General features: G+C 42.8%; 1 protein-coding gene across 2 annotated transcripts in view; it reads left to right on the top strand.

Annotated features, from left to right (window-relative positions):
- Nucleotides 1–467: 467 nt before the first annotated feature.
- Nucleotides 468–22,356, top strand: part of EIF2AK3 (eukaryotic translation initiation factor 2 alpha kinase 3) — a 68,762-nt gene continuing 46,873 nt past the window's right edge. For both annotated transcript variants that reach the window (XM_061210451.1, XM_061210452.1), the window contains exons 1-2: nt 468–975; nt 15,368–15,497. In XM_061210451.1, coding sequence (XP_061066434.1) covers nt 662–975; nt 15,368–15,497 — 444 coding nt within the window. In that variant the 5' untranslated portion in view covers nt 468–661. The remainder of the gene's footprint in view (nt 976–15,367; nt 15,498–22,356) is intronic.

Below are 22,356 nucleotides of genomic sequence, written 5' to 3'. Positions count from 1 at the left end.
GGACTAGCCTCCCACTCTTCCTTTCACTTGGGACCTTCCTCTCCACATTCAGAATCCGCCACGTAGTAAGTGCCGCTTCCAACCAATCAAGAAGAAGTTATCTCAGACTTTTGAGGGGCATCCTCTTCCACCAATGATCTTCAAGTGTTCTCTAGCGCCTCGCTTTGAGGGGCGAGGCCAACCAGCACAATGGCCAATCTGCTCTGGGGAAAGGTATTCTGGGAACTGCGGAGCTCATCAATCAGGTAAGAAGGTTGCCGGGAGGAGCGTTTCTCATTGGTAACCGCGTCCGGAAGAGGGCCGGGCCTCGGGCTAAGGCATTACAATTTGATTGGCAGGCGTGCTGTTGACAACCAGGGAAAGCCCACCTTCTCCAACAGGACTAGCCTGTGAGCCCAGAGTGGCAGAGGCCGTAGCCAATCAAAGAGCAGATGCGCGAAAAGTTTGCTCAATGGGCGATGTCCGAGGGAGGCTGTCACTCAGGTGGCGGTGGCTGAGGCCGGGCTGAGACGTGGCCTGAGGAACGCGGCTGGACGTCCTGACCGTCGGGGCGGCGGCTGGGGTCCCTAGCGCGTCCTCGCCCTGGTCCGGGGCTCCGAGCGGCGGGAGAGGCGGGCGCCGGCGGCTGCACCTCCATGCCCGCGCGCGGGGCGGGCCGCTGATGGAGCGCGCCGCCCGCCCGGGGTCGCTGGCACGGGCGCTGCTGCTGCTGCTGCTGCCGCTGCAGCTGGGGCTCGTGACGGGGACGGTGGCCGCGCGGCGCGCTTCCGACCTGCCCGCATCGACAGTGGAGGCGGCGTTCGGCCTGGGGGCCGCGGCCGCTCCAACCTCGGCCGTGCGGGTGCCGGCGGCGGGCGGCGTGACTGCGGCGGAGGTGACGGTGGAGGACGCCGAGGCGCTCCCAGCGGCCGCGGGCGAGCAGGAGCCGCGGGAGCCGGAACCGGACGACGAGGCCGATCTTCGGCCGTGCCGCAGGTGAGGGGCGCGGGCAGAGCACCCGGACCGCTGACCCCGGGAGTCTACTTGTTTATGCGCGTGCGCCGCGGAGGATCTGGTGGCCGCGGTCCCCCCTCGGCCACGGCCTCTCGCTGGCGGAGGACTGCTGCTGACCTGGGGGAGAGCGCGGGGCCGCCTTCCCATCCCCTGGACCGGAGACTGGCCTCGCTCCGCTCCCCGGCGCCCGATTCTAGCTCCCAGGCGCAAGCAGCATCCTCGAAGGTACCTGGAGGATGCTCGGAGAATGGAGGTCGAGGTGGGAAAGAAACGTCACTTTCCCTCTTGCATTGCTTTCGAGCTTTACTAGTACCCCAAGGAACTTACAGCCCCCATTTGTTTTCTTTCGTGAATTACCTTATGTCTGTGCTGGTGTGACAGCTGTTTGGGGAAAGGACTTCACAAAGAGATTTCAACGTTTCCCTTTAAACATATCCCTGTAGTGCCCACGGACCAGGGTTGAGGTCAGTATTTCTGTAATTGAGTTCTGCGGAACACCTGCATCAGAACCACCTGGGGATGCTGGTTAACTGTACAGTTTTCTAAGTCCGACTCCAGATTTACTGAATTAGACTTTCTCAGGGTAAGAACCTGGAATCTGCAAATTCAACACGCACTCCAGACAATTCTTGAACACACTAAAGTTTAGGAGCTATGGGTGTGTTGTTGAATTTTGGTAGGTCTCTGATATTTATAGGGTTTACTATATAAACATTTAATATAGGGCTGTCTTGGTTGAGTTGCTTCATCTCCTTAAAAACGTTACTTCAAGATACATGTTTTAAAGCACTTTTCAAAGTCTGGACACAAATGTAAGGCATTTTAATGGTAAAATATTTTGCAGATGGCTAATCTTAGCACACCCAGGGAGAAAGTGATTTAATAAATGGAATGATAACAGGAGCATTAGGTAAATTAATCCAGAATCTGGATTAGAAAGTATTGTAAATTTACAGTGTGGTAATTACTAGATTATGACAAATTAGGTTTAAATTTTCAGTTAAATATCAGAACCTTGATATTTTGCCTGGAGACTACCATAACTAGAGTAAGTACTAAAATTCTAGAAGCACCCCTTGAATGTTTATATGTAGATGTTTTTAAAGTGGCAAACATCTGGCAAAATTTTCATAGGTTTTGCTAATGAGTTAGCTATCCAGAAAGAGTGTTTTTGTTTATCTTAAAGAAACTTCTGAAGCACTTGCTCAAAGTAAGTTACATGAAGTAGAGAAACGTGTTTCATTTTTCTTAAAATACACATCCACTGCAGCAGGTATTTATTGGCACTTAAGAGGCCCCCAGGATGCCCTGGGGTTACAGAGGTTAGGCAGATAGCCCCTGCCCTCCAAGAGGTGGTGCAGTTCAGCAGTGAGGATTAAATAAGGGGACCCATAATGACTTTACAGGGCAGAAGCCGTGCAAATTAAGTGCCATCAGTGTCCCAGGGTTTTTGTAGTGTTCAGTGGGTGGGGTACCCAGGTGAGGTAGAAGAGAAGATGAGAAAGTGTTGTGGCAGAATGAGTTGTTTCCTGAAAAATGGTTAAAACTGTGATGGGCAGAGGCTGGACTTGAGACAGCAAGAGGCACAAAAGCTGGGAAGTATGTTTAGGGAACATTATTTTGTTTGTATGCATCTGTGTGTGTGTGTGTGTGTGTGTATGTATGTCTGTGACCTGTGCGTACGAGAGGGATACAGACATACATACATGTGTGCTGGGCGGGGAGGGATAGAAGATAAGGCTAGAAAAATAGGTTGGGGCACATTGTATATATACAGCCATATGCTAGTAACATCGTCATCACTTGGAAACATGTTAGAAATCCAGAATCAGGCACCGCCCAGATCCACTGAAAGAGTATCTGCGTTTTAACAAGATCAGCATCAATTCACATACACACTACAGTTTGAGAAGTCTTGGTGTAGAGTATCTCGAATGCCAGACCTGATTGAAGTTTGGGCTTAAGGAATATTTCTCCAGCAATGCTGTGTCCTGAAAACTTGAGGAAAGGATACCAAAAGGAGTGTGTTATAACGGTGCCGATGAGACGTGTACTGTCCAGTGGATATAGAACAGAAGGGGTAGATTTGAGAGATCGGAAGCAGAACCTTGGTTCCTGGCAAATGAATTGATTCCTCCTCCCTGGGTACTGCCGTCTGAAGATGGAGACAGGGTGGCTAGAAGGTGAGAGCACAGGTGGGAAAGTGGAAAGATTTAGGGGAGCAGGGAGGAAAAGGTAAGGGGTTTGGTGTTGGACATGGTGACTTGGAGGTGCTGGCAGGACATCCAGAGGGAAAGATTAGGTAGGAAACAAGCGACTGCAGTTGGAGAGACATCAGGGTAAATGGTTGCAACTGTGTGAAGAGGAGACTCGTGATAAAAATCTCAGGAAATGCCGTATGTTTTAGAGAAGATGAGCCAGCAAAGGAGACAAAGATACAGCTGGCTAGGCTGGAGGCGTAGGGTGAGGACTGAGAAGATGAGGGATTTGGGATGAGCACAATTATAGAAGGAGTTAGTCATCCTTTTGGGGAATTCCCTGGTGGTCCAGTGGTTAGGACTCTGCGCTTCCACTGCCCAGGGAACTAAGATCCTCCAAGCCACGCTCTGCAGCCAAAAAAAAAAAAAAAGATTCATCCTTTTTGGCTCCACTTCCTTAGTCCCTCACTGTTAAACCTGATGGGACCTCTGCCTCTGATCTTCTTTATACATTCAGAGGGTGGGAGCCTATACAGACAGGTTGAAAAAGAAAGGAATAGAAGAGGAGGCGAAGGTAGTTGGCAAGCAAGAGGACCACTTCTTTCTCAGAAAGAAGAGTGAAAATAGAGGAATTTTGCCTGCCAGAGAGTAAGTGATCTTTGGCAAACAGAATTGGCTGGGAAGAGATAGGCCAGGGTTTAAGGGTCTGCCTGGTAACTTAAGATAGTGTGGAAAGTTGGAGAAGTCTTGAGTAAGTAAGTTGGTTGAATCAACAAGAGATAAGTATGCGTTTGTAAAACTTTTGTTTTTAAGTGCTCTTCAGAAAAAAGTAAAAAAAAAGAGAATATCAGTTCTATAATAATAGACCAATATCCTGTTTATTTAAAGAAGGAAGATTAGGGGAACAAATTTGGATTAACCAAGCCTTTATTGCAAACAGCTGTGAAAAACCATGGTCCTTGCAAAACTTTTTAAAAGAGGGAGATGGGGAATGAAGGTCTTTGTTTTTGCATGTTGTCTTTTGATGCCAAGAAGCAGAATGAGACTCACTAGTTCATTTTTTTTTTTCTCTTGATGGAATTTTCATCGGTTTCAGTCTAAATGCTTACTCTGCATCTCAAACATGTGAATGAGTGAATAAACTACTTTTTTCCCCTTTAAAAAGTAGCTAAAATAAACTTGTTTTCCTGGCAGCAGTCTTGTCAGTGCTTGTCCTGTTAAATATTACATTTAGTTGAAATTTAAATGAGATGGTCAGTGCAGAAAGTTGAGAAGAAAGTCAAAATCTCACCTCACTGTTCGGTTTTATGCACGCACGTTGGCATAAGTTATGAGTTACCAGTTTTCCGACTTCAGCACAAATAACAAGCTGCAAAGTGTCACTTGGGGTTCTTGTGATGGGATGAGCATCTTCATATTGACATCTGACAACCCCGGAAGTTGTAAAGCACTAGTTTTAACTATGATACTAATTTGTAAAGCATGTGTTCCTTTTGCCTCTGATTTCCCTCTAACAAAAGTATTACTAAATTTGACATTCATCTATGGTGCTTCTTTAATTTGTGCACCTGTAAACTGAAATTTTTGGATTTAATGAGTTGTAACCTGAAAATACTTTGCAAATGTAAGATGATTTAACTTTATTTTTTATACAGCAGGTTCTTATTAGTTATCTTTTTTATACATATTAGTGTGTATATGTCAGTTCATCTCACCACCCCACCCCCCGCCACTTTCCCCACCTTGGTGTCCATACGTTTGTTCTCTACATCTGTGTCTCTATTTCTGCCTTGCAAACCGGTTCATCTGTACCATATTTCTAGATTCCACATATATGCGTTAATATATGATATTTGTTTTTCTCTTTCTGACTTACTTCACTCTGTATGACAATCTCTAGGTCCATCCACGTCTCTACAAATGACCCAATTTCGTTCCTTTTTATGGCTGAGTAATATTCCATTGTATATATGTACCACATCTTCTTTATCCATTAGTCTGTTGATGGGCATAGAGCTTGCTTCCATGACCTGGCTATTGTAAATAGTGCTGCAGTGAACATTGGGGTGCATGTGTCTTTTTGAACTATGATTTTCTCAGGGTATATGCCCAGTAGTGGGATTGCTGCGTCACATGGTAATTCTATTTTTGGTTTTTTAACGACCCTCCATACTGTTCTCCATAGAATTCCCTTTTCTTTCTTCATCCTCTCTGTCCTTTTACAAATTGATCTGATCTGAATCAATGATACATAAATCTGTGGTCTTCCTCAGATCTTCAGATTCATAATCAAGCCTTTTTTTTTTTTAAACTAAAATGACCATTGAATAATAGAGTCTTAAGATACACTGTTGAAAGGGAACTCAGTTATCTGCTTACTTTTCTGACCCCAGACTTTTAAAATTGACTACAAATCACACTGAAAAAAGAATTTGTGCATAAGAAGGCAGGCTGTAAGCCAAAATAAACATGCTTTAGGTGAGTAATGGATTATCCTTCCTGTCTATAATTGTCTTTTTTTTTTTTTTAACTTTTTAAAATTTTTGGCTGCGTTGGGTCTCCATTGCTGTGCACGGGCTTTTCTCTGGTTGCCGCGAGTGGGGTCTACTCTTCGTTGCGGTGCATGGGCTTCTCGTTGCCGTGGCTTCTCTTGTTGCAGAGCATGGGCTCTAGGTGCATGGGCTTCAGTAGTTGTGGCTCGCAGGCTCTAGAGCGCAGGCTCAGTAGTTGTGGCACATGGGCTTAGCTGCTCCGCAGCATGTGGGCTCTTCCCGGACCAGGGATCGAACCTGTGTCCCCTGCGTTGGCAGGCAGATTCTTAACCACTGCGCCACCAGGGAAGCCCCTATAATTGTCTTTTTAGCTTAACTGACACCTGGACTCTGGATATGATATGTGACAGGATTGAGGAAACGGTTCTGTATTCACACTCCTGGGCACAGAAGGCAACCTGTCTTTATCAGCTGCTGTGAGCTGTGGCTTCCACATGGTCCTTCATTTCCTAAATACTGCCTGGAAACTCCATCTGCTTTTTTTCCTTTTTTTGTAAGAGAGGAGCTGCCTGTACATTTTTATTACAAAACGTTTTAAAATACAGAAAGGAGAGCTGGTAGGTTTCAGAACTAAATATGAGAGGGGAGATTAATTTTTAATTTTTTTCACCCTGCTCTGTCACTAACCATTTTATTTAAAAGGTTTCCTAGAATAAAGCAGAAAAAGTGCTGCGAAAAATGTTTTAATCTAACTGGAAAAGGATATCTGCCGCTCTCATGTGGTTTATAACATTGAAAATTTAGATTTCTTTAAGGTTTAGGTGATATGTCAAAGTTATATAGTTAGTAATTTTTGGCACTATATTTGTTTGGATTTGGGGCATGGCTAGTCTTGTGACAGGTTTAAATAAAGGAAGTTTGATTCGAAGATTTACTTAGTAGGTGAGGACTAAGAAGTAAAGTCCAATTAGTATGTTTGTTTTTCAACAAGAATATATGCTTCTTTGAGTGAGAGCATGTATTTTAGGAAGAGGATTCTTGGTTACATCAAAAGAGCAGATTTAACCCAATCACATTTTTAACTTTGCGACTTTTTTTCCCCACAACAGGAAATGTACAATTTTAAAATAAGCAGTTGTTACTGTAGAAACCATTTAATTGATACAATGTTCTACTGTCACCTGCCTCTGTTTCACCTGGGAAATTTATACAGGCATTAAGACCCCTTCAAAGTTACTGTATGAAGGAATTCAGCATTTACTTATCAGACTCAGATAAACTTAATTGTAAATAGCCAGGTATTCTGGGTGACAGAAGTCCGAGCAAACAAAATTTTTTAAAAATTGAGTATTCATTGTGGCCTAAGGTCATTTCTGCTCAGTTAAGGGCAAAATCAAAGCAGTAACAGGATATGTAGCATCTTGATGAGACTTCTGGAAGGAATAAAAGCTGCACATTATAGTCATATAGGAGTTGCCACTTATGCAGACATATAGCTAACGGAACGATAGAGTTAAAAACCCCTGAAATTTATGCTTCAGAATTCTGTCCAAAACCTCTTATTTTGGTGCCTTAGGCAAGTCACATCTTTTCACATCTTTCTTAGCTTCTTTTTTGTTTTTGTTTTATGTGAATAGTAGTATCTGCCCTAGCAAGATTTATTCATTCAACAAACATTTATTGCATTTTATTAGGGGCTCTGCACTGTTAGATGCTGAGGGTAGATAAATGGGCCCCTGGGCTGTCCTTGAGTCCCAGGTCTGAGAGGGAGATACATGTGTTAAAGAATTAGCTGTACTAGGATGGATGAAAAGTGACATAAGAGGAGTTTGAGAGTGAAGAGAATGGAGACGTCAAGTGAGTGAGTCCTTGAAAGTGACGTGTCAAGGACAGTCTCAGCTGCAGGGATGACATGTGAGCAAGGGCTCAGAGCAGTGGTTTCTGAGCCAGGGCTCCTAGACCCCTATGCACCGGCCTATGCAGCATCCATGAGATTGTCCTTATTTTCCAAATAACCTAATGGAAATTGGACATTCACTGAGGAGAAGGCTAATTAAAAAGTCAAGTTTCTCGGTTTTGAACTGGAATTATACCAAACTTAATTAGTAATTTTAGCTACTTCTTTCCAGAAGTCTTGAATATTTTGATTGGTATTTAAATAGTTCCTCTAAAGATGGGGGGAATTCATTAGAAGTGATGTTTTAGGGGCACACGAAATCATTGAAGACATGCGACAAAAACCGAATTAACAAGGGAACTTTGTTCAAAAGGTTAGAAACCTAGGTTATGCCAGATTATGTGCCATACCAAGCAGTGTGGTCTTTATTCAGTGGGCACAGGGAGCTTCGGAAGTTTATCAGATCTCTATTATAGAAACAAAACTGTTTGGGAAAACAAAAACAAAAACAAAAAAACTGGGACTTCCCTAGTGGCGCAGTGGATAGGAGTCTGCCTGCCAATGCCGGGGACACGGGTTCGATCCCTGATCCGGGAGGAGCCCACATGCCGCGGAGCAACTGGGCCCGTGTGCCGCAACTATTGAGCCTGTGCTCTGGAGCCCGCGAGCCACAACTACTGAGCCCGCGTGCCGCAACTACTGAAGCCTGCGTGCCTGGAGCCCATGCTCCGCAACGGGAGAAGCCACCGCAATGAGAAGCCCGCGCACGACAACAAAGAATAGCCCCCGCTCGATGCAACTAAAGAAAGCCCCCGTGCAGCAACGAAGACCCAACACAGCCAAAAATAAATAAATAAAATAAGTAAATTTATTTAAAAAACAAAAAAACAAAAAAACTGTCGGAAGAGCAAGGGGGATGAGACCAGGGGCAGAAAGTCTTTTTTTTTTTTTTAAATTAATTAATTAATTAATTAATTATTTTTGGCTGCATTGTGTCTTCATTGCTGCCCGCGGGCTTTCTCTAGTTGCGGCGAGCGGGGGCTACTCTTTGTTACGGCGTGCAGGCTTCTCATTGCGGTGGCTTCTCTTGTTGTGGAACACGGGCTCTTGGTGCACAGACTTCAGTAGTTGTGCACGCGGGCTCAGTAGCTGTGGCTCACGGGCTCTAGAGTTGTGGCGCAGGAGCTTAGTTGCTCCACGGCATGTGGGATCTTCCTGGACCAGGGATCGAACCCGAGTCCCCTGCACTGGCAGGCGGATTTCCAACCACTGCGCCACCAGGGAAACCCGACAGAAAGTCTTTTGAAGATGTTCTAATGAGACATGTGAATCTGTTGTAGGACAAGGGCAGTAAGACTGAAGAAGAATGAAAAGATGTAAAGGAAGCTATAGAAATAGAACCCAGAGTGCATGACTGTCGTCTAAATGTAGAGGGTGAGGGAGGAGGCGGATCTGATTTCTGATTTAGATGTTCAGTGATGGGATGGATGCAGAAAGCTGGGAAAGAGAAGGGAAGTTTTCTGAAGGCTTTGTGGTGATGCCCTGCTGAAAATGCAGAACTAGTGTTCTTATATATACATAAGACGTACGCATATTTTATTGTTGGATTTTTTCTTTGTTTTGAAAATGAAAGTTAGAAGTTTACCGTTCTTCTCTGTATATATCTCTAGCACAAGTAACTACATATTCAGAAAAAATACAGCTTTTGTATTTGGTTATAAGTAGCTGTCAGATTACACATAGAGTAAGCGGCCGGCGGGCTTTGGATAAAGCTGGAACTGCTCGGCCTGCTTGTTAGAGACTGAGAGCTGTCAGGATGGCAGGTGAGGAGGGGGCGAGGACTGGGCCAGAATGGGAGGCAGCCAGTGTCCCAGCTGCCGCTGCAGGGATGACCCTGATGAGGGGATGAACCTGGCCATCGGATGAGGTCATTGCAAACCTTTCTTGAGAGGAGCTTTGAAGAATGGGGTTACGGGGAGAGAACAGTGCTTGCTGTTGAATCATCCAAATAAATGCCTTTGTAAACAGAAGCAATGTGTTAAGTGAGAGAAGTTTCAAAAGGGTTTGCTGACAGTTGATCAGTAGGCCGTCTTCATCCAGGTAATGGATTATTCTTTTTACTCCTAGGCAATAGCCCTTTGAGATAAATCACTCTTTGCCAGACTGACCTTATCCTGAGACTCACCTCAGGTACTTGTTAAGCTATCGTCTCCCAACCCTGTTCTCTGGAGGGGACCTGTGAACCTTTACTGGTTTTTAACAAGCACTCCAGATTATTTTGATAATCAGGCAAATTTGAGTTATGCTGAGCTGAGTGAAATAGTCCTGTTTTACCCATGAAAAAGCAATTCGAATGGAGCCGTGAGCGGAACAAGAGCAGAGCCATGGGGCTGGGCACCCAGGGCTGACTTCAAAGCTCTGATTCTTTCCACAGGAAATGCTGCTTATGCAGTTCCTTTGATCTTTAAATAAGTTAAGAGTTTTTCATCTTGCTCATAGAAACCTCCAAATAGGGCGAGTGGATCGTGGGGAGATAAAGGGCCTTAGATTCTCCCTGGTTTTTGGTGGGGGGCGGTGGCAGGCTCCTTATTCAGCTCTCACTGATGTTTGTTCTAAATGCCATATCTTATTGCCACCTCTGACTGTCCCCGAGGACTTTGCTTGCACCCCGAGGACTTTGTTTTTCAGCAGTGTCTGTCTCCTTCAGCAGTGTCTGTCTCCTTGATGCTTCTCTCACCCAGCAGTATGTCAGAGCATCTCTCTCCAAGAATGTGGTAAGGTGTAACAGTCTAAATCGTTACATATCTCCTTAGCCCAGTGGAGCTGCTCAGTTCCAGCCACAGCAGAAGGGGAAACTCCCTTCCAGAGACGTGCTTGGGACAGAGCCCATAACTTGTAGCAGAGGAGAATGAAGAATTTTTTTTTTTTTTGATACCTGACAGGGCTTGTTATGGGAGTTTCTGTTATTCGAATCCATTAAGAGAGGTGAAAAGAATTAAGGATGTGCCATTCAAATCAAAGAACCAGATTATACTAAATATCAATAGCAGTTAAGAGGGTGATGTGCTTAACTGTTCCTGCCCGCATGTTTGTCTTTCTTTCAATTATTGCTAGAATTCACACATATTCTCTAAATATAGTAGTTCATCATCTGAAAATATCTTGTTTATTTTAAAAAGCAGAATCTTTGACTCAGTTAAACGCACCTCACATTATAGGTTTTCAGTGATAGTTAGATATTAAACTCCAAATTACTTAATAAAATGTGTTTTATATATACAAAAGACATATGCATACTTTATTGTTGAGTTTTTCTTTGTTCTGAAAATGAAAGTTAAAATTTTACCATTTTTCTCTGTATAGACCTCTAGCACAAATAACTACATATTCAGAAAAAGTGTAGCTTTTTCGTTGTTGTTGTTAACAGTGGAATGCCTAGCATGATTAAATGAACAACATTGGTTCTGAATTTTAAAAAAATAGCATCTGAAGTGCTCCAATGGTCTCCTTAATTCTTCATGGGTGACACTTTGAGTATACTAAGTTTTGTCTCAATTAGAGGGTTTTTCATTCTACCATTTATTTATGGTTAATGATCGTTGAACAGAAAAATTGGATCTTTTTGCAGTGGGACTAGGAAAGAGTTGACTTGGCTCCGAACCCTTGATCTCTAACTGAATTAGAGTCTATTGCTTTTATTTGTAAATTGGCACATCTAAGGTATGAGAGTTTTTTTGGAAATTTTATTGAAGTATAGTTGATATACAATGCTATATTAATTTCTTCTGTATAGCAAAGTGACTCAGATGTGTGTGTGTGTACATATATATACATATATATGTATATATATGTACATACACACATGTATATATTCTTTTCATATTCTTTTCCATTCTGGTTTGTCGGGTGTGAATTTTTTTATACCCTTCATCATAACATAGTTTTTTGGCTTATATTCTCCTCCTAATCCAACTCCCAGTAGATCTCTTTAGAATGCAGGGTAATGCATGGGGAAAGGAGTTGAGTTGTTCCTTTTCTTTTGGTGTGTTATTGAAAATTACTAGTTTGTAGTGTGGCAAAAAATCTCTATTTTCACAGTTTAGACTAAGAGTTACCATTTGAAAAATTCAAAGTGAGAATTAGTGTATAGTTGGGGAACTAAATTAACACTTTTATTCACTTGATAAGTTTATTCATTTGCTAAACAGTTAAGTTCTTTGAAAGGTTTCAAATGAGTGTACTTGAACTGGTTTGTCTTAATCGACTTTTAGCTTTACTTTGAATTTGTATATATTGTATATGAAGTAGGATAGATAGAAGTTACATTTTATAACCTGAACCAGGAACATAACTATATGTGCTTGGAATTTGCATGGTCTTTCAGAAGCAGACAGATATACCTAACAAATTCCTAGAACAATTATTCAACAAATCCTTTCATTCCACAAATATTTATTGAGAGCTTGTCGTGTATCTGGAGTATATGTTCCAGGATGCAAAGGAACAGTAGCTGCAAAGTCCCTGAGGACAAATCATGCATGATGTGTTTGAGGAATTGGGGGTATCAGTCTGGGGATATTGATTTTGGATATGTGCACTTTGAGAAGCCTGTAGGACAATCTGAATCTGGCAGGCAGTGGGACTTCCCTGGTGGCGCAGTGGTTAAGAATCTGCCTGTCAAGGCAGGGGACATGGGTTCGAGCCCTGGTCCGTGAAGATCCCACATGCCGTGGAGCAGCTAAGCCCGTGCGCCACAACTACTGAGCTCACGTGCCACAACTACTGAGCCCACGTGCCACAACTACTGAAGCCCGTGTGCCTAGAGCCCATGCCCCACAACAAGAGAAGCCATCGCAATGAGAAGCCTGCGCACCGCAACGAAGAGTAGCCCCCGCTCGCCGCAAATAGAGAAAGCCCGCGTGCAGCAGTGAAGATCCAACACAGCCAAAAATAAATAAATACAATAAATAAATTTATTAGAAAAAAAAAATCTGGCAGGCCGTTACACATGTATGCCCAGAGTTCAGGGAAGGGGCCTGGAACCAGAGATACAAATTTGGAAGTTGCCAGTATATAGATGATATTTTCATCTATGAGACCACCAAAGAAAAGTACGTGTAGGTAGAGAATATTTTCAGAGATAGGAGAGATGAAGAGGGACCAGGAAATGAAACTGAGACAAGGAAGCATTGAACTAAGAAAAAATAATCAGGAGAAGATGGTGCCCTGGAAGCTGCGTGAAGAGTGGTTGATAGAGGATAAACAACAAGGTCCTACTGTATAGCACAGGGAACTATATTCAATATCCTGTAATAAACCATATTGGAAAAGTATATGAAAAAGAACATACACACACACACACGTATGTATAACTGAATCACTTTTTTGTACGCCAGAGACTAAGAACACTGTAAATCAACTGTACTTAAAAAAAAAAAAAAGACTTAAGTGAAAAAACATCAATAAAATAGAAAAAAAAAAGAGTAGTTGATGGAGAGCAGGAGAAGTAGCTGATCACATGCCGCTGGATGGTCAAGTGAATGGGATTTGTCAGTGTGAAGGTCAGTGGTGAGTCCCACGGGAGCCTGTTCATGAAGGGGTAGAGGGAAAAACTTGACTAGAAATAGTTCAGCACAGAAAGGGGGAGAGGATTTGGAGACACAGACTACGTAACAACTCTTTCAAGGAGTTTTGTTCCAAAGGGGGGCGAGAAATGGATTGGAAGCTGGAGCGGGGAGAATGGATCATTATGTATATATAAATATCATCACCATATTTAATCTGGTTCAGTTTTTAAGTTGGGGGATATAATGGCAGGTTTGAAGGCTGAGAGGAATGCTGTGGTAGAGGGGGAATAATTGATGGGAGAGCAAGAGGAGAGGTTTTTTTGTTTGTTTTTTTTTTAAGAAGTATTTATTTATTTATTTATGGCTGTGTTGCGTCTTCGTTTCTGTGCGAGGGCTTTTTCTAGTTGCGGCGAGCGGGGGCCACTCTTCATCGCGGTGCGCAGGCCTCTCACTATTGCGGCCTCTCTTGTTGCGGAGCACAGGCTCCAGACGCGCAGGCTCAGTAATTGTGGCTCACGGGCCTAGCTGCTCCGCGGCATGTGGGATCTTCCCAGACCAGGGCTCGAACCCGTGTCCCCTGCATTGGCAGGCAGATTCTCAACCGCTGCGCCACCAGGGAAGCCCAAGAGGAGAGGTTTTAGAGGAGTGAGTCCCTATGTGTGCACAGGCAGATACCTATTGCCTAAGTGGAGTGTTGGTAGTGGATGGAGTCGTGGACAATTCACCTGCAGTAAGAGGAGGGGAGGTAGATTTCATGGGTCCAGGTGCTGATACATGGAGAGATGGGATGGTGGGATCTCTTTTGATTATTTCTGTTTTCCTTAGTAAACACCTATCTAGGAAGCATAGTCCCTGAGATGCACGAGCTTGGAAGAGCTAGGGTAGGAAGTTTGAGGGCAAAGGCAAAATGAAATAGTTAACCTAGGACAGTGGGAGAGTGGATAGATTAGGGAAACGTGTTATGATCGTGGAGCATCATTCGAGCCCTTTTGTGATGTTGATGGTCATGAGTAGAGTGACACCAGTGAGCATGGTTATATTTTTCTTTAACCGCACAGATGCAAGATTGAGTGAAGGCAGAAAGTTTAATTGAACCAGGGTTGGAGTTCTGCTAGTTCAGTGTGAGATGTAAGAGAGCGGGTAGGGAGTTGAGGGCGTGAGCAAGGACGTGCTTAACATGAAGGACTATGGGAACTTCCCTGGTGGTCCAGCGGTTAAGGCTCCGGGTTTCCACTGCAGGGGGCACGAGTTCGATCCCTGGTCGGGGAACTAAGATCCCGCATGGTGCACGGTGCAGCCAAAAAGTAAAAAAAAAAAAAAAAAAAAGAAGGACTATGGAATTTAAACTGGATAAGAAAGAAGTGAAGGCATAATGGTAGTGAAGTTCAGGGGAACAGTGGTAGGATCAATGGCTGATAGGGTTCTGGTGGGGTCAGAGGTTTTTTGGAGTCAAGGAAGTAGAGGAGGTGAGCTGGAAAAGAGGGGTTGGTGACTGGGGTTGGAATGCTTGAAATTTCAGTGGGACAGGGAAGTTGTGATTGGTAATGACGAGGGCTTAGGGACTGAGGCGAGGTAGACAGATAATGAAAACCCACAGAACATGTTAATAGTGACAGTGAACCAGGAGCCAAAATCCTCAAGGAATGGGGCTAGTGACCCAAGGGTCAGTAGACAATTATTAGGAGGAGTAATGGATGGAGTGACCTGATCCTGAGGATTTTTAGAGAGGAGAGAAAGAAAATAGTTCAGAAATGGTAGCGAGGCACAAGGAGTACGCCTACACCATCACTGGACCTGGTGAGGGTTATGGAGAAGAAAATTCTCATAGCTTCTGAAGCAGCGTCCTCAGGGAGAGCCAGGTTTCTGCCAGAGCAAGAAGGTAAGTGAACATTCAGGGGACGCTGTTTCAGGGCGAAGGCTTTAGGAGTTGGGGAAATGGAAGAGGACAGAGCAGGGCATGTCAAATTCCATGTGGGGATTAGAGTGTGGGAAGGAGGGGTGACCTCGGAGTCTGGGGCTTTTCATAAGTGGAACAAACCCATAAAGGGCATAGTGCAGTTGTCCTGGAGGGCTCAAGACAGAGAGTGGTGGAAAGACTACAAGTGTCATGAGGAGATGCCCCCCCCCTTACAGATAGCGGCCTGGGGAGAGGCTGGTTCCTTTTGAGTGTATGTCTTCGATATCTTTTTAACTCTGTCCTATTAATTTTTAAATTTACAGATCCTTAGTGATTATCAGCACTTTAGATGGCCGAATTGCTGCCTTGGATCCTGAGAACCATGGTAAAAAGCAGTGGGATTTGGACGTGGGATCCGGTTCCTTGGTGTCATCCAGCCTTAGCAAACCGGAGGTAAGAATTTTCTATATGTTGACTGGAAAACTTAGTTAAAATCATCAGTTGCTGCTATTAATAGTAGGTATTTGCTTAGAGAGCTGTGGCTCAGGGTCCGACTGCCTAAGTGTAGGGCATGTCTGTCTCTGACAAGCTATGTCCCCTTGGGGCATTTACTTAGCTTTTCTGTTCCTCAGTTTCCCTCCTGTAAAATGAGGTGGGTAATGTCACCTACTTCTTAGGATTGTTTTGGGCATTGAATGAGTTAATTATATAAATGAGTAATTGAGGATACTATCTGCTATATCAGTAAATCTCATTATCTGAGCTGTAACATGATCATAATTTCTTCTTCTTCCTATTATCATCCTCCTCCTCATCATCATCACAGGGTCCCTAGAAATAATAAAACAAGTATAAATAACTGTGTTTTAATAGTTAGGAATGCATGCTGCAAAATCCCATAAATTATTCACTGCATTTTCCCTCAGTTGTACATTCTAATTGTAAACATAATTCATCTGAAGTTGTCTTGGAGTGTAATTTTAGACAAGATGGATTATTTGCAAAAAAAGAGACCTTGCTTCCAAAACTACTCTGGCACATGACTCCAAAACTTGGGCAGGTGACTTAGCCCCTCAGAGCTTTAGTGTCACCATCAGTAAAGTAAGGACACTGCCCACCTTGATGAGGGGCAGGTTGGGGGCTGTGTTTATTTATTTTTTAAAATTATTTATTTATTTATTTATTTTTGGCTGTGTTGGGTCTTCGTTGCTGCGCACAGGCTTTCTCTAGTTGCAGCGAGCAGGGACCACTCTTCGCTGTGGTGCACAGGCTTCTCATTGCAGTGGCCTCTCTTTGTTGTGGAGCACGGGCTCTAGGCACGCGGGCTCTAGAGCGCAGGCTCAGTATTTGTGGCTCATGGGCTTAGTTGCTCCGCGGCATGTGGGATCTTCCCGGACCAGGGATCGAACCCGTGTCCCCTGCATTGGCAGGCAGATTCTTAACCACTGCGCCACCAGGGAAGCCCAGGGCTATGTGTAAATGAGGGAAGTCTAGACTCCCCTCATTTAAACACAGCCCCCAACCTGACCTTTTGTCTAGACTCTGATAGATTAAATCTCTCTCCTTTTCTGAAGCTTTACCCTCTTGTTTAAATCATTTAAAATAAGTCCCTCTTTTGAGTTACGACTGCTGACATGGAAGCAGTCACCTGTTTTCCAGAATACCTTCAGCCTTCTACCTTGTCCCTATGGGATACTCCCTAGGGTACTCTTTTTTTTCCCTTTCATCATCAATCTTTCCCTTTCAAAAAGCTTCTTAGCTGGTATCAAGTTTGGAAAAGACAAAACCTAACATGAGGCGCTTGAGAATGACCTGATTAGTGGTGATGGAATCTTCTGATGGGAAAACTGCTCCCAGTGACCCCGCTGCTGTCTAGAAAACCCAGCCTGGATTCCTTTCTGGGGCACCCAGGCAGGTACTTAGGGCGATGGCGCTGCCTAGCCTCCACACTCGCTGTGTGCTAAGCCTTGACTAGACTTTCAGAGTGCCTGTTGCTTACCGGACAGTATACCTGAAACATCTGTTGAGAATCGTGAACTTGTGAATTATTAATATAAATAACACTTTGGTTGTAAATTGCCTTAAAAAGTTTGAATTGGATGTCATAGTCAAATGAATTACTACTCAGACCTGAATATTCATTTATTTGTGTCCTCCTGAGATTATGCTTGGGTATGCACATTTTGCTTTATTTTCAAACTAGACATGAAAGGTGATGAGCAAAATCAGAAGATTGTAAGCTGTTTACATCTGAGGTAATATTATAGTGTGTTGTAGTGGTGCAAAGCATGTGTGTTTCTATAAACTAAAATATGCACACTCACAAAAACATAAATTGCATGATATGACAAAGAGTCGTAATAACCTGAGTGCCATTGAGCGTGTTTAAATTATAAGCAGCTAGTCGAGCTTGAAGATTTTCTTACAATAGCAATTATGTTAGCTGTTTTTTAAACTACAGTTCAATATTCTCACCATCCCCAGTCCTTACCATTTTCTGTGGTTTGTTAGGGCTCTCTTGTTTTAAGTGTCCTCCTTCCCACTCACCCCCAACCCTTGATCCTTTGGGTAGAATGCTTTGAAATACTGAATTACAAGCATATTTTAAAAGTTTGTGTCACCTTTACACAATAAATGAAAAGCTCACTGACCACTTTCCATTTCAGGAAAAGAATTCTGAGACCTCTTTGCATTATCTAGGTTTTTTTTGTTTTGTTTTGTTTTTTTTATATATATAAATTTATTTTATCTATTTATTTTGGCCGCTTTTGTTCTTTGTTGTGGTGCGCGGGCTTCTCATTGCGGTGGCTTCTCTTGTTACGGAGCACGGGCTGTAGGCGCGCAGGCTTCAGTAGTTGTGGCTCGTGGGCTCTAGAGTGCAGGCTCAGTAGTTGTGGCTCGCGGGGTTGGTTGCCCCACGGCATGTGGGATCTTCTTGGACCAGGGCTTGAACCCATGTCCCTTGCATTGGCAGGCAGATTCTTAACCACTGCGCCACCAGGGAAGCCCCTATCTAGGTTTTAATTTCCTACTTTACACACAAACAAATTTACTAGATCACTACTGCCCCAAGTTCTTGGGACCATTTCTTGAGACTGTGTGTCTACTGTGTAGATATGCTAATGACAGCATTGTTCCCAGAGCTGTAATATACACACAATGTACTTTACACACACTGTAATCCTCACAGCCATCCTCCTGAGGTTGATATGCTGGTGTCATTTTACAGAAGAGGAATACGAAGCTCAGAGAAGTCATTTGCTTGAAGTCACGGACCGACTAGATGGTAGAGCTGGGATTAAACCAGGCTTGCCTGACTGTACTCCACTCCACCTGCTCTGGAGCCCTGTCTACATCTTGTATGTTCCTCCCCTTTACAACTCAGGCTGTTCATCCAGTACAGTGAATATCAAACTTTATGGTTTCAGGACCCTTTACATTCTTAAAAATTACGAAGAGATCCAAAGAGCTTTATTCCCCATGGGTTATATCTATCTAAACTTAAGCCATATTAAAAATTAAAACAAATTTTAAAAACACTTATTATTGGATTATTTTTAAGAATGAACCCCGTTGCATTGCACGTAGCATAAATAATACATTTTTATGAAGAATAAGTGGGGACTTCCTTGGCGGTCCAGTGGTTAAGAATTCGCCTTCCAGTGCAGGGAGTGTGGGTTCGATCTCTGGTCAGGGAGCTAAGATCCCACATGCCTTGGGGCCAAAAAACCAGAACAGGAGCAATATTGTAACAAAGTCAATGAAGACTTTAAAAATGGTCCACATCAAAAAATCTTTAGAAAAAAAAAAAAGAAAAAGTGTATTTCCCCAAAAAATAATTTAATGAGAAAAGTGGCACTGTTTTATATTTTTGCAAATCTCTTTAATTTCCAGTTTAATAGAAGACAGCTTGATTTTCCTGTATGCTTCTGCATTCGATATGTTGCATTGTTGTTTTGGTTGAACTGTATGAAGAATAACATCCATATGTAGGTGGAGAAAGGGAGTATTTTAGTAGCCTTTTCAGTTGATTGTGATCATTCTTTTTTGGTTCTACACGAGAACAAGTGGAAGTTTCTGAAAGGTTAGTTGCACCGTGGAATCTGAAACCATATCAATGAACTGTTGTACTCTATACCAGTAGCATCCATTGGTCTGTCTTGCCTTTTACTCGTGCATGATTTTCTAACATCATTTGGAAAATATTGATTCATTGAGTTACACAGATCTTCCAAATGTTGACATATTTCCTTATAGAATATTTTGTAAACTCACATTTTTTACTGTCACCACTGATGTCATCAGAAAAGTCTTCCAGTACTGGGAAGCTGTCAAGCTCACATGGGTAGATACAGCTATTCCAAAGTTCAAATTTTCGCTTGAAAACTTGGATTTTATCATTAACACAGTCAATTGTTTTCCTTGAAGTGAGAGGTTCACTTTATTTTTGAGAAAACGTCTGCCGAATACCCAAGTCTCATCACTGTAGCTTTTCTCTCAATTTTTCAAGTAAGAATGGAGCTTTGTGAGCAATGCCGCTAGTTTCAGCTCAAAACTCAGTCACACAAGTGCTTTTCCTCAAAACATGCTTCAGTTCGTGGCAGAAGTCCTTAATGCACGCCTCTTGCTTAGTCGGGCAGAATAGTAAAAAGATACGTACTCAGGTCACAATTTAATGAAATTAATTTTTACTGTTTCATCAGAACATTCTCGAGTGAAACTTTTTTCTTCTTTTTTTTGCTGTGAGTGTGTGACTGTGAAGATGCCAGGACTATGAGTTTGGTACCTTATTCATGCTTTAGTCACCGTTGCTTTTATACCATCAATGCAAATAGCACCCCAGGGAAAGGCAAATAGCACCTTCTTATGAAAACCATTTGACCCTCTGCACCTCAAACAGAGCCCACAGACCACATTTTGAGAACGACTGATCTAGTATGTAATAGAAATATCACCATTATGAGAGTATTCGTAAGGTTATAAACATTAACAAGGAGAGAGGACTGTATTTCGAGCTTGGATCACCTGTTATTCAGCAAGGTGTGTTTCGCTCAGTATCTAGAAGTTATGTTCGGAAGCTGGACAAAACACCACCGAAAGAGGAACAAAAACTGCTATTTGAAATGCCCCGGATTGGATGCCATACCCTTCTAAATGCATCTGATAGACAATTTTATGACGGTCCCTAACTTTTTGGGAGAAATAGTTAATTTTCTCTGTCTGAAGCTCAGTGTTTGCTAGGACAGGTGTGCAGAGGAGAGCTGGGTACAGCACACAGGAACTGGTGGAGAGATGTAGCAGGAGCCACCCAGGTGACAATTGGAGTCTCCGTTTGGAGACTCCTCTATTAGAATGTCAGTTTCTCCACCCTTTCATCAAGAGTGGTACAAAGATGAAGCCAATTAAACCCAGAAGGCCAGGGAAGATGTATTCTCTGTGCAGTGATTCTTAAAGTGACTTATCTAATGAGAAGCTGAAGGCTAAAGGATTTGATAGACTGTATAATAATTTTTAAGTTATTAATGATAGAGGAATTGGTTATGGATCACGTGTACTTTTGCTAAAATAATAAAGTAAAAGCATCACAGGAACTTTGTAGGCCGTGTGGTGTGGAGGAGGCACTGGGATTCAGAGGCTTCAGTTCTAGTCATGATGCTGCTGTTAACTGGCTGTGTGACCCGGCTAATTATTTCAGTAGAGCTTTAATTTCCTTCTCTGTAAAATTATGGATTGGACTAAATTTCTTCTTCTTGTTTTTTAAAATTTTTTGGCTGCACTGTGCAGCATGTGGGATCTTAGTTCCTTGACCAGGGATCGAACCCACGCCCCCTGCAGCGGAAGCGCGGGGTTTTAATCACTGGACCACCAGGGACTAAATTTCTAAAGATTGTCCTAACTTTAGTACTCAGGTACCATCAAATACATGAAACACTCATATAAATTATCTAGAGGAATTTTTTAACTTCCCCTTTTACTACATTTAAGGATTCTTTTAAAAATGGCACAGGGCTTCCCTGGTGGTGCAGTGGTTGAGAGTCTGCCTGCCGATGCAGGGGACACGGGTTCGAGCCCTGGTCTGGGAAGATCCCACATGCCACGGAGCAACTAGGCCCGTGAGCCACAATTACTGAGCCTGCGCGTCTGGAGCCTGTGCTCCGCAACAAGAGAGGCCGCGATAGTGAGAGGCCCGCGCACCGCGATGAAGAGTGGCCCCCACTTGCCGCAACTGGAGAGGGCCCTCGCACAGAAACGAAGACCCAACACAGCCAAAAAATAAATAAATAAATAAATAAATAAAAATGGCACAAATTCATTACCATTAGGTACATATCTCATTGCCTCTCAGCCTGCTTTCATGATGTCCTTAACCTTTTCTGATCAAAAAGCATATAAAATAGTTTATTGTGTTGCTTTAGTCATGTTTTGATTATGTTAAGGAAAAAATAAGTTCCCAAAGGATAAGAGAGATTGACAGTTCCATTAAAAGCAAGTGTTTCACATTATTTTTAGAATGCATTGTATGCTGCAGGAAGGTTGAGGTGCCATGGGACACAGATCTGACTTGCCACTCTTTCCTCTTGACTAGGTATTTATAAGCTTCCTCAAAAGAATACTGATATAAACCAAGCTAAAACTGTGTGTGTGTGTGTGTGTGTGTGTGTTAGAATAAATGATGAACCTAAGGTTTACTCTGTTACCTTTAACATGTGCCCCTAGGTTCTAAATCTGATACTTTTGATCGTAGCTAAGAATTTTGTTTTTAATTTTCAGAAGGACCACCTGAGGTAAAATCTGATTTGCTTTCCACTGTTAATTTATATGCAGATTCAACCTTGAAAAAGCACTAAGGATATTTGGCAGTGGTTCCTCATTGATTGTCTTAAAATTCTGTTTTGTGACATATTAGCATAGGTTTTCTTTGGGGTCTCTGGGTGGCATTTGGATCACAGTTCACCAAATCTAAGTAGACATAATATCCTTGAACTGTCTACTTCTCTGTGTCTTGGAACACATTTATAAATACAAAGACCTTCTTCCTTATCTGTATTTAGAATGCATATTATAATTGTGTATATATAACTAGTCTGTCCTTCGACAATACCTTTACCTTTTCTTTATTTAGAGGTACCATATTTGTTTTTTGTTTCAGTTTTCTGTTAAAATGTCCTTTTTTTTTTTTTTTTTTTCCCTCTTAAGAAGAACAAACAACTCTCTCATAAGTCTATAGTTAGAGTTTGGGGTTTTGTTTTATTTTATTTTAGGCATGTTTCTCCCCAAGGGACACACCGCCTTTCTGTTTCAGACAGGTGCA

The sequence above is a fragment of the Eubalaena glacialis genome, chromosome 14 (genome assembly GCF_028564815.1).
Source record: "Eubalaena glacialis isolate mEubGla1 chromosome 14, mEubGla1.1.hap2.+ XY, whole genome shotgun sequence".
NCBI classification, from domain to species: Eukaryota; Metazoa; Chordata; class Mammalia; order Artiodactyla; family Balaenidae; genus Eubalaena; species Eubalaena glacialis.
This window is presented reverse-complemented; position numbering and strand designations above follow the sequence as displayed.